The sequence below is a fragment of the Sander vitreus genome, chromosome 15 (assembly GCF_031162955.1).
Source record: "Sander vitreus isolate 19-12246 chromosome 15, sanVit1, whole genome shotgun sequence".
Lineage (NCBI taxonomy): Eukaryota > Metazoa > Chordata > Actinopteri > Perciformes > Percidae > Sander > Sander vitreus.
In genome coordinates, this window is record NC_135869.1 from 10,073,726 (window position 1) to 10,085,427 (window position 11,702).

Consider the following 11,702-nt stretch of genomic DNA (forward strand, 5'->3'; position numbering starts at 1 on the left):
TGGCTGCGCCACAGCTGTCCCATACATGTAAACAAGTGCAACCTGTTCAGTGTAGCAAACCGCTAAACGGGAGCAACTTCATTGAACTTTATCAGCAAAATTTAATTTAGAAAAGCTGATTTAAAGGAAGCGGCCAGGAGAGGTGCTGCAAGGTATTCAGAGAAATTAGGATCTCCGCCTCTCTCTCTCTCTCTCTCTCTCTCTCTCTCTCTGTGGGGCGTGTTCAATGAAACAGCAGGTCTACTATAATTTGTGTTCTTCAGTGGTGAGACACTTTTGAAAAACCTGACTCCTCATAGCAGCCCTTCAGTCTTCTATCAAGGTAAGAGCAGAATAAACTTTTTTTTTTCCATAATACTTTCTTGGCAAATACGGAAGTCCTTTTAGACAAATGAGTAAAGTGGTTTATTAATGATTCACGAACATCTACTGTATTTACTTCTTTTAGTTTTAGATTGCTTACATTGTTTTAATCGTTTCGTTGTAAATGATAAACCCCCATCTAGTAGAGATGTTTTTTTTTTTTTAGAAATAGCACTTTTCCTTTCTAAACTCCTATTGTGTTTTGACTTGCTTATTCATTGCGAAATAAAGTCAGAAACACACCTCTAAAGGGAACAATTACACTTTCAGGAAATAAATGAAGACAGAGCTGAGTCTCAGACATCCTTTTTTACAGATAGCCACAAGTTTAAGAACATGTTGAAATATCTGAGCATGCTTAGTATACTCTCTGTTACAGGCTTTGACCAATAGCTTCAGCAAAACATGTTATGTCTGAGTGGAGAAGGGGATTTCACATGCACACCTTTCACTTTCATTTATGACCTCTGTCTGTGTGTGTCTGTGTGTGTGTGTGTGTGTGTGTGTGTGTGTGTGTGTGTGTGTGTGTGTGTGTGTGTGTGTGTGTGCAGATGCAGAGGTGGGCTGTGATCTGTTCGGCTCTCCTGGCTCTGGTTGGTGCTGATGAGTGTCCAGATGGAGGGAGATGTGCAGTCGGCCAAACCTGCTGCAACGACCCGGCCAGCGGCTTTGAGTGCTGCCCGTTTGATCAGGTAGACATGGTTGTACACCTGTATGTTCCGCATCCTATAATTTAACCTGAGCAGATGCACTTCTTCCAAGAAACTACGGAAAGTTGAAAGAATCCATTTGGTTTGTTGATACTGGATTTGTTTTCCAATATATATGTCATACATTTTGTTGTCATATAATAAAAAGAACAAAAAAGACATAAAATGAAGGAATTGCATCCTATCCAGCTGAAACATTTGAACTCCTTTTTGTCAGCTGAAGTTACTGCTCTCTGTTGTAGGGCAGCACAAGTAACTTATCTTCTTAATAAGATAAACCCCAGCAAAGTCATTCAACTTCAGTTAAATGTACATAGTTAAATGTAAATATAAGATAACTATTCTTGTGTACTCTAAAATAAAAAGAAATTTTAACTGAACAGTGCTATTCATGCTCAGTGGTGTTTTACTACTTTATGAGCCAGATACAAGCTCAGGCCTCATTTAGCTAATGTGATAACAGTTTTTAAACTTTGGTAGTCAAAGTGTTCCTACTACTGCTGTCCTCGAAGGCTGAGTGCTGTGGGGATCATATACATTGCTGTCCTATGGGAACACTCTGCGATAATGCCACGTCCAGCTGTTTGAACTCTACTGGTTCCATCCCCTGGGTGGAAAGAGCTTCTGCTGAGCAGCCCAGACTCTCGAAAGTAAGAATAACAGACATCCGTTGCTTTCATGATAAGATACTGAGTGAGAGTTTGACGTATTTAAGGTGAGAGCACACCTTTCCCACCTTGTGCCTGCAGTCCTTCAGGATGATCAAGGCGAACATGGGGGAGGAAGACGACAACATCTGTCCCGATCAGTCACGATGCCCACCTGAGTATTCCTGTCTGAGGGCTCTGACAAGGTTTGGCTGCTGTCCCCTAGCTCAGGTAATCAAACCGTGTCCAACACAATCAAAATGTATTTATATAGCACTTTACAGCAACCAGCAGGTATCCAAAGTGCTTTACATCAGGAACCAAGTATAAAACAACATATCATACAATAAAAAGAATGAAACATATAACACAGTAAAATCAGAAACGGTTACATAGAAACAGGAGAGTGAAATTGTCACACCACTACTACATATTAAAAGTCAGTCTAAACAAATAGGTTTTGAGTTTGGACCTAAAAAGAGCTACATCTGTAATAGTGCGAGTATCAGGGGGTAACTTGTTCCAGAGTCTGGGGGCAGCAACTGCAAAAGCCTGATCACCCCACCGTTTATACCTTGACCTTGGGACTTCTAAAACCAGCTGATCTGAAGACCGCAATGACCGGTGGTGCTCACGCAGGGTTAGAATGTCGGACAAATACTCCGGGGCCAGGCCATTTAAGGCCTTGAAAACAAACAATAACATCTTAAAATCTATTCTAAAACACACAGGGAGTCAATGTAGGGTGTAGAGGACGGGAGTGATATGTGCACATCTAGATATATTTGTTAAAAAGCGAGCAGCAGCATTTTGAACAAGTTGAAGGCGTGAGATGGAGGTTTGATTCAGACCAACATAAAGAGCATTACAGTAATCCAACCTTGAACTAATAAAGGCATGAATAGCCTTTTCTAGGTCGTGCCTGCTCAGGAAAGGCTTAACTTTAGCCAGGAGACGAAGCTGGAAAAGGCTCATTCTAACATTACTGATTTGCTTGTCAAATTTCATGCTGCAATCAAAAGTAACCCCCAAAACACAGGTATTACATGCAACGTGTAGCATTTTTAAACATGGATATATTTTCAAATAATAGTACAATTATCCGGAAAACAGAAGTAACAACCACACAAAGTTCTTTGATAAATTGTTCTTTTAACAGGGTCTTTTTCGCCAAAGAATTGCTGGTAACACTTTACTTGAAGGTATCTACATGTCTTCATGTTCACTGTCATGAACACATGACAATGTCATGACACATGAACCCTAACTCTAACCCTAACCTAACATAACACCCTACCAAACATTTATGACTTGTTTATAATGTTTATGACGCGTGTCATGTCACTCTTATGTGGATACCTTCAAGTCAAGTGTAACCAAATTGCTACATCATTTACATAATTTAAGTCCACATAAAACCATGAAGTCTATGGTGCAGTCCATTGGTGAACCACTCATACAGTTAGACTGGTGCATCATCCTGTCGGGTTTCTAATTTGCAATAAGGACCGGCTTGCTCAACATTATCCCTTACATATGTTATTCAAAATGTGTTATTCAAAAGCGGATCTTTGCTGGTTGGCTTAACAAACTAAGCTTTTTCACTTCACTGAAGACGATAGGAAGTGATGCCTGCTATTTTGGGGACTGTAATACGAAAGCTGCAGCCCTGGCCAGGCAGCAGTTTCTGTATGGTTTGCTGTTAAGTTGTCTGCTATATGCTTTACGGCAATAATGTACAATGCAGTGCAGAGACCAGTACAGGCTGACTATATGGCACCTTAAATGCTCTAACTATGTGGAGAAGTACCATTAAGGTCAAAACATTAATTAATGAATTGTTGAGTAAAAATGATTACAAGAGGGAATCCATAAGCCATTTGATTCCAATTTGTTTTGCATCTATTAAGTGAATTGTGATTTCCCAAACCTTGACAGGGAGTCCCCTGCTCTGATGGGAAACACTGCTGTCCTGAGAGCCACCAGTGCAGCGCAGACAGCCGCTCATGCATCAAAAAAGGTGAAACTCTTCTACTCACTACTACATTATTACAGTCTGGAAACGGTCCTGGACTTTTTGGCACAGCGCTAAACTAGTCTGAATCCTATCTGCAGGACAGGGACCCCTTTGTGTCAATGGGTAATTACAAATGTGAGTGAACAAAAATGACATGTGGGGTTCCCCAAGGCTTCAGTCTCAGGCCTCTTCTGTTCAGCCGTGATTGGATGTGCCAAAATGTCCTCCTAAACAAACAACACAGAAATAATTATAAAAAAAATAAATAATTAAAAGTCAGTGCTCAGCTTTAGTCGCTAATGTTAAAGAGCAAAAACCAAGCCAGAAATCATTGTGTAGCCGTGGACTTCAATTTTTAACATCCACATTAAGAAAATTCCCAAATCAACCCTCTATCATCATAAGCATATATCAAGAATTAAAGGACTTATGTGTCAGCAGGAGCAGTTTTCAGTTTCTGAGTACCACATATGTGAAACAAACTCACAGCTCTTTTAAATCGAGGCGGAACACTTTGCTGGTTCTGCCTTTTATTGAATACATTTGGAACTATTTATTCACATTTTGGACTGTAGTGGCACTGTAACTTTTTATTATTATTTTGCCTTCTGTCTATTTGCCTCCTTCCTTGTATATTTTTCTCAATGCCTGTTTATGTCTTATGCAAACCACTATGAATTGGTTGGTTGATGAAAGGTGCTTTACAGATTAACTTGCCTAACTCTCATATGGGGTTAGTTTGATCTCACGGTCCCCTCAAGTTATCATACGCACATTTTTATGAAATGTTTCAATTTTGTTGTTGCAGAGCTTGTGTCTACGGTTTTGTGCAGCGACGGAGTGTCAGAGTGTCCAGATGAAACCACCTGCTGTGCAACCTCAGAAGGAAAGTGGGGGTGCTGTCCCATGCCAAAGGTACAAAATGGCTGATCTTTTCATTATAGACATACACAAATGTTATAGAAATGCTAATGTTATTCAATAGCATAATTGAGATTATGAATGAAGAGAAAGTCAAATGAGGGATTTGCATGTCCTGCCAGGATGTCCAGTTATCGTGACTTTATGGTGTCGTATCATAAGGTGATACTCTGTGTTTCTTTATTGTCTCACAGGCTGTGTGCTGCGAGGATAAGACACACTGCTGTCCTGAAGGGAGTATATGTGATGTCGAACACTCAAAATGTATTTCTTCATCTACCAAAAAACAAACGCCAATGTGGGCCAAACTTCCTGCCAGGATTAGAGCCGACTGGGAGAACCAGAAGGGTCAGATTGGTTTTCTGTGAATCTTTCTTCCTCATTCTGATTACTCATTGTCTAAATCTGAGTGTGGGTGTTTGTGTTCATGCAGCCCTGATCTCTGTTTGTTTCCAATACCAAAAGGTGAACAATCCACCGCAGAGACAGTTGTTGACAGTGGCTCAGAAAAAAACCCTGAAGTCCCCACGGTGATTACAGTTCCTCCTTTAGAGAAGGAAGTATTATCTGTCACTAAGGCAGCTGCAGGTGAGATGCTTATCATACTTATCAAAAGTAATGCAGAACAAGCACACAGCTAAAAGATAAAGCACATCACAGATGTATCATCAGATGTACATAATAAGACCAGGTGCATTTTCTTTATATCCACCACAAAGCAGTTTTGATATATATATATATATATGAGGTAAAGGTACCAACAGACGTTCTAAATAATAACATTACAGTATTAATGGCTGCTTTCCAATTAATGTAGGCGTGTCAGTGAGTCCTATGACTTACTAGGACAACAAAATGGTATGGTATGGTAAGTTGCAACATTTCCTGTTATGATAAGACAAAATGTCTGCTGTGGGAAAGGTATATTTAAGATTCAACAAAGTTGTTCCTGCATGCAGTACGTATGGTAGTAGTAGGTTACCATTACCAATGACTGTTTAACATCAGTTATAGTATCAGTAATGTATCATATTTTGGCAGTGCTGGGGAGTAGTGAACGACATATAATTAAACCAGTTTGACTACGTTTTGCAGTAGCTGGAAGTTCAACTACATTCATATTTGCATGCAATGATTCAAGTAGTTAAATTACTTTTTTTTTGCCATTTTTTGTATAGTTAACTACTGAAACAAAATTATTTTTTCTTTTCTTTTTTATCATTGCTTCTCTACTGTAATTGAACCGCTTTGACTGGCCCTGCACCCTTTTTCTTTCAACCTGACTGCTGTACAGGCACGGTGCCTAGGCAATGCATTCATCAGGTAGCCACATTTTTTTCCGGACAGGTTTAGGTCTCAGGTGTCTTCCAGGAAGCTGGAATTTCAGCTCATCTGTGAAACTATTTGACTATAGCTTTTAATTATTTTAATCCAAAATAGATGACCTGGGCTGCCTGGTGACGTTTTTTTGTCATTGAAAATGTTCAATTCTGCTGGAGTGTTTTCTAACTATGAGGGCAAATTTTAGATATGTAGTAAATATTAATATTGGTATTTTTTTCTTTCCAGGCAATGATGTCCCATGCAATGATACAGCAGCCTGTCCAGATAACACCACATGCTGTAAAACCAAAGAGGGCAGCTGGGCTTGCTGTCCTTTGCCCGAGGTACAATTTTTGGCAAGCATTTTTTACACAGTCCTAACTTTTATTTTAAAGGTTTTGACAATGCATTAATGATTCTTTGTCTTTCTGACCATGTCAGGCTGTATGTTGTGAAGATTTAATTCACTGCTGCCCAAAAGGTAAGAAATGTAACCTGGCTGCTCAGACCTGCGAAGATGACACATGTTCTGTGCCGTGGCTCGAAAAGGTACCCACAATCCCCAGACAGGGCGCAAAGGTACCCGCAATCCCCAGACAGGGTGCACAGGTGGGGGATGTTTCATGTGACTCCACCTCTAGTTGTCCTGATGGCACCACCTGCTGCAAGACCACAACAGGAACCTGGGCCTGCTGTCCTCTACCTCAGGTAAACACACAGAGCAACATGCATACACTGATGACTGTGGCTTAAAAAAAAGTTTTCAAAGCCCCTTCAAGTAATATGGTTGGGAATAAATACGTAAGAATACAAAGGTGTGGTTAAAATGTAAACATCTGTGCAGTGTTAGTGCGTAGCTAGTCTATATCCTTCGCGTTCCACTTCCGGGATTGCTCCGGTGCTGCAAGAAATTCCGCCGGATGCATGTATTTTCCATTCCCTTTCGCTTTCTTTGTGTTGGAATTTTAAATTTGGTGGGTTTATGAGGACTATGGTTAACTGCTCCTCAGATCTCTGCAGGGTAAATTGAGACAGCTAGCTAGACTATCTGTCCAATCTGAGTTTTCTCTCGCATGACTATTTTGTAGTGGCTCTGTGCAGAGTTTAGCACCACCCACGATGATTCTGATTGGTTTAAAGAAATGCCATTAAACCAGAGCACGTTTTCCTCCCATACCCAAATGCTATGTGGAGTAGCCAGACTGTCTTTCAGCGCGCTTTGGAGGAGGGTCTGGCAAAGCAAGACTAGTATATAGCCTACTGTACATACAAAGGTCGGAATACAGTTGGAATGCAGCTGTGACGTATTGTAGTGCTAATGATAGTCAGCGTAGACAGTCTGTGTTTGGCAGTATTCAGTTCTCGTATGGCTCTAGTGGTTTTACACATTATTTCTTTAAAGGAACAGTTCAACATTTTGGGAAATCCGCTTGTTTGCTTTCTTGCTGAGAGTAAGACGAGATGATTGATAGCACTCGCATGTCTGTATGGTAAATATGAAGCTACCACCAGTAGCCGGTTAGCTCAGGTTAGCAAAAAGAGCTAGCTTAACTTAGCACTTAGTGCAACAGTTTGTTGTACAGATTAGTACAAACTAAGAAGATATAACGTGTTTGTTAGTGAGCTTAAGAGGTGCAGTAGGTAGATTTTGTCACCTGTGGACAGAGCCAGGCTAGCAGTATCCCCCTGTTTCCAGGCTTTATGCTAAGCTAACTGACTGCTGGCTGTAGCTTCATATTTAACGTACAAACATTAAAAGTGGTATCATCAATCTTCTTGTCTAACTCTCAGCAAGAAAACGAATAAGCGTATTTCTCCAAACACTATTCCTTAAAGTTGGGTAGTGTATTTGACCACATGTCACACCCTTTAGCACTGATTTGTCTGCCATTGAACTTTACTTTGACTGACAATTCTCTCTCCTTGTGCAAATTCATTCATCCAACAATGTTTGTGACTGAAAGTATTCTCGTCACTTTGTTCAAAAGGCGGTCTGTTGTGAAGACCATGAACACTGCTGCCCTGCTGGCACCACCTGTGACCTGGCCACGCTTTCGTGTGAAGGCACCTTGGGCTCAACGCCCATGATGCAGAAGATACCTGCGGTTGCCACGGCAGCACCCACTACAGTGGCCGCTACAACCCAAAGTCAGGCAACAAGCACAAAGCAAACAGTGGAGCCCGAGACAAACGAGGTGATGCAAGCACAGGAGACAAAAGACGAGGAGGAGGGCATTCAGTGTGACACCCACACCAGGTGCCCTCCGTCCACCACCTGCTGCTTTATGACCTCGTCTCAAAAGTGGGGCTGTTGCCCGCTGCCAAAGGTGAGCACCGACCTCCAGTAACACCCAGCCAACAACCATTTTATCATTTTAAGTCATCTTACAATCTCATATTGTGTGTGACCAACAGTTAAAAAAACCCCACAAAACTCAGTTTATAAAGATGTGAGGTAAAGAAAAGCAGCAGATCTGAACATTGGAGAAGCTGAAACCTTTAAACATACTGCATTTATGTTTAATAATTTATTTAAAATGGCTATAATCTATATATTTATATGAACAATGGATCACATGACTATGTGTAATGTGAAAGGGGTCGCTCCTAGTTTCAATGGTAGGAGACAAAGCTCATGGCTTTGGTTTTCCAGTCCACAACTTTACTGTTTTGGTTCACTCTCACCACTCTCATAATGTCGTTTTTTGGTCGCAGCACACAGTCAGAGACCAGCTGGTGAACACGGTGGAGCTTTCAGCAGCGAAAGAGACTGATATTACAATGTGTTTTCTCAAACATCAAGAGATAAATGATGGTAGTACTACTTTGCATGGTGATATAGTTCCTCTTCTACAGTGGCATCCATCAGACATAGGCCACAATCACTTTTCAATTCCATTAGGCTGTCACTCTAAAGTTATGGCAGTTACAGAGTCATTAATGCACTCACTACACCCATTTTATTCCTATGACTACACCACTTGTATTTTTCACCATTCTCAGTTTATTCATTTGAAAGAAGAACTTAAAAACAGAATAGATGATGTGAAAGTAGCACTTCCACTCTCACTTCTCCCCACAGGCGGTGTGCTGCGCTGACGGGAGCCATTGCTGTCCCAACGGCTACACATGCAACGAGAGCGAGACCTCGTGTGTCAAAGGGGAAGTGGTGATTCCCTGGTACACCAAGCTGCCAGCCACCTCCAGCATCGAGGCTGATCCCAGCTCTGTGCAGTGCAACGGGCTGCATCAATGTCCCCAACACACCACCTGCTGCCAGCTGTTGACGGGCGAGTGGGGCTGCTGCCCGCTGCAAAATGTGAGCGTTCTCTGTGTGTGTGTGTGTGTGTGTGTGTGTGTGTGTGTGCGGAGAAATTACTCAATAAGAAACACTATCAGCTATCTTTGTCAGAGTTTGCTTATGTAAAACAAGGCATGTCATGTTCACTAACCTTTGTGCGTGCTGTGTCTGCAGGCTGTGTGCTGCCCAGACATGAAGCACTGCTGCCCACAGGGTTACACCTGTAACATCGCCTCTAACTCCTGTCAGAAGGTCATCATGCTGCAGCTGGACACCCTCCCGCTAACACCGGTGTTTCTGCCCGAAAATCAACCCCTGCTCATTCCCTCAAAGCAAAGAGATGTCCCGTGTGATGAACAGTACAACTGTAGAGATAACGAGACCTGCTGCAGGACCTCCCCTACTGCATGGGCCTGCTGCCCATCTCCTAATGTACGATTTTCAGTCATAACTTCAGTCTTCAAAAGGAGTAGTTCGGCGTAAATATGAAGCTATTGCAGACAGCTAGTTTGCTTAGCTTAGCACAAATACTGAAAACAGGGTAAACAGCTAGTCTGGCTGCATCATTAAAATGCTGCTTATGTTTTTAACACTCTGAAAGCAGCCATTAATGAGTACTTGTACTTTTGATACTTAATCAAATTTGCTGATTTGCTGCTAATACGTCTTGAACTGTGGTATTACTACTTTTACTTATCTAAAGTTGACTGTGTTACAGTATACCTTCCTCCCTCTGTCCTCTCCACAGGCGGTGTGCTGCAAAGACATGATGCACTGCTGTCCCAACGGCTACGCCTGCACCGAGACTGGAGACTGCATAAAGGACACCTGGCTCCCCTGGCACAACTGGCACGTGTTCCTCAGCAACAAAAAGAGAGCTCTAATTTTGTGAAAACACCTCCCCTGCACTGTCATCTGTTTCTGCATGCAACTCACTAATTGAAAATAATGTCAAAGGGATTTTATGATCATTTTTAAATGCTTTGTTCTAAGAGGAAAGTAGTAAAGGAAGAAGGGGACACTGTGACATTGAATTGCACTTTGGAGTTATAATGTTCTGCAACAACTACATGCAACAAGATCAGGGCATTACGACTGTAATAACTACTTTTAAAAGTCAGATCATTGTTATTACAAGCACAGTTATAAGCTACTTCAAACTCTACTCCATCCATAAAAAAAACACTCCACAGGCAATGTGATTGTATTCCCTGTCAATCAACTTTATCTTCTGCTTTAGCTACCATGTGCTGTAAAGTACACTTCTCTATCAATAATTACTCACAATTGAATCAGGGGTGTCCACTAAAATCAGTGTTTTAATTTTGTGCATGTTGTTGCCACCATGAGGCAAACATAAAAAAACATGCTTGCTCTACATTTTCCATAAAACTAATAAACAAGATCTGATGTTACAACGTGTCAAATCATTCCTTTATGATTACTATCTTCCTGGTTTCTATCAACGCTGTGGAGACAGGAGGTCTGACCTTATATATACGTCAATGGGTCTGACAGTGAAAGAAATGCGAGATTAATCAAAGAAGACTCTTCATTTCCTTATCCATACTTCCGGGTTGGAATTCCTTTTCAGGCTGTTTTCAGCATAGACGGTATATAAGAATTATTCAGGCCTCCCATTCGCTCCCATTGGGCATATATCTACGGGGCCGTCCCCTTTGTGAGCAGTGTAAAGCTCTGTTGGAGTAAACATCGACACTTCCGATTATACAATTCAAAATAAAAGCCTAAAATAAATATGTCGTTTTTATTTTCTTAAAATACAAATACAAACCGCAAATACTTTATTGTTAAAGCAGGTTTAGAGGTGAGAAGCTGAAAAAGAATTACGTGTTTGAATGAAATGAATTAGGAAAAACAATAATATAGAGAAATCATATTCACAAATCTATACATTACAGTAGATTAAGCTCTACAAATGAATTGTGTAAATAGTTGTGCTAACGAAATCCAGTTGTGCAACTCCAGCAGCCATGATTTGTACAAAGTATATGGGCACAAGTATGAATAATACATGCAATATACATAAAATATATGTTATTGTGTTATTCATCAAATATATGTAATGTGTAATTACACACACTATACAATACAATATTTAGTGGAATTTAGTGTGAAAAAGTTCATTTGGGAACAAAATAATTTCCCCTAAACTACTAACTATTGTACAAAACAAATCAAATCAAGTGTTTCTCCCGGTTTCTCCTCCATAATTTAAATGCTAAATTGTTATCAGCGTTATGCTATAGTTTGCATTTTCTACATTCATATAGCCTATTATAAATTGAGACCTAGATTAGGACATTATAAAAATGCCATCTTAAAAAAATACGTTAAATGTTTTTTTTTTAATTGTGGAATTGCTCCTTTAACTTAAAGTTGAGTATCTGAAAACTTCT

At 40.6% G+C, this 11,702-nt stretch overlaps 1 protein-coding gene across 2 annotated transcripts; it reads left to right on the plus strand.

Annotated features, from left to right (window-relative positions):
- Positions 1-213: 213 nt before the first annotated feature.
- grna (granulin a) lies at positions 214-10,700 on the plus strand. 2 transcript variants are annotated; one of them, XM_078268810.1, is made up of 14 exons: positions 214-322; positions 915-1,055; positions 1,586-1,723; positions 1,823-1,951; positions 3,659-3,740; positions 4,546-4,652; positions 4,853-5,006; positions 5,124-5,246; positions 6,228-6,325; positions 6,423-6,689; positions 7,970-8,308; positions 9,064-9,300; positions 9,457-9,714; positions 10,031-10,700. In XM_078268810.1, the coding sequence occupies exons 2-14, from the start codon at positions 915-917 to the stop codon at positions 10,172-10,174; spliced, it is 2,217 nt and encodes a 738-aa protein (XP_078124936.1). In that variant the 5' UTR covers positions 214-322; the 3' UTR covers positions 10,175-10,700. The 2 variants fall into 2 exon arrangements, with proteins under 2 accessions (XP_078124936.1, XP_078124937.1); XM_078268811.1 differs by lacking the exon at positions 5,124-5,246.
- The last annotated feature ends 1,002 nt before the right edge of the window (positions 10,701-11,702 follow it).

Bases quoted from the DNA above. Each gene is read 5' to 3' on its own strand.
- grna (XM_078268810.1), top strand. From the start codon at position 915: ATGCAGAGGTGGGCTGTGATCTGTTCGGCTCTCCTGGCTCTGGTTGGT. The intron at 1,724-1,822 runs GTAAGAATAACA...TTGTGCCTGCAG, and splicing joins AGCAGCCCAGACTCTCGAAA to TCCTTCAGGATGATCAAGGC. The intron at 9,301-9,456 runs GTGAGCGTTCTC...CTGTGTCTGCAG, and splicing joins GCTGCTGCCCGCTGCAAAAT to GCTGTGTGCTGCCCAGACAT.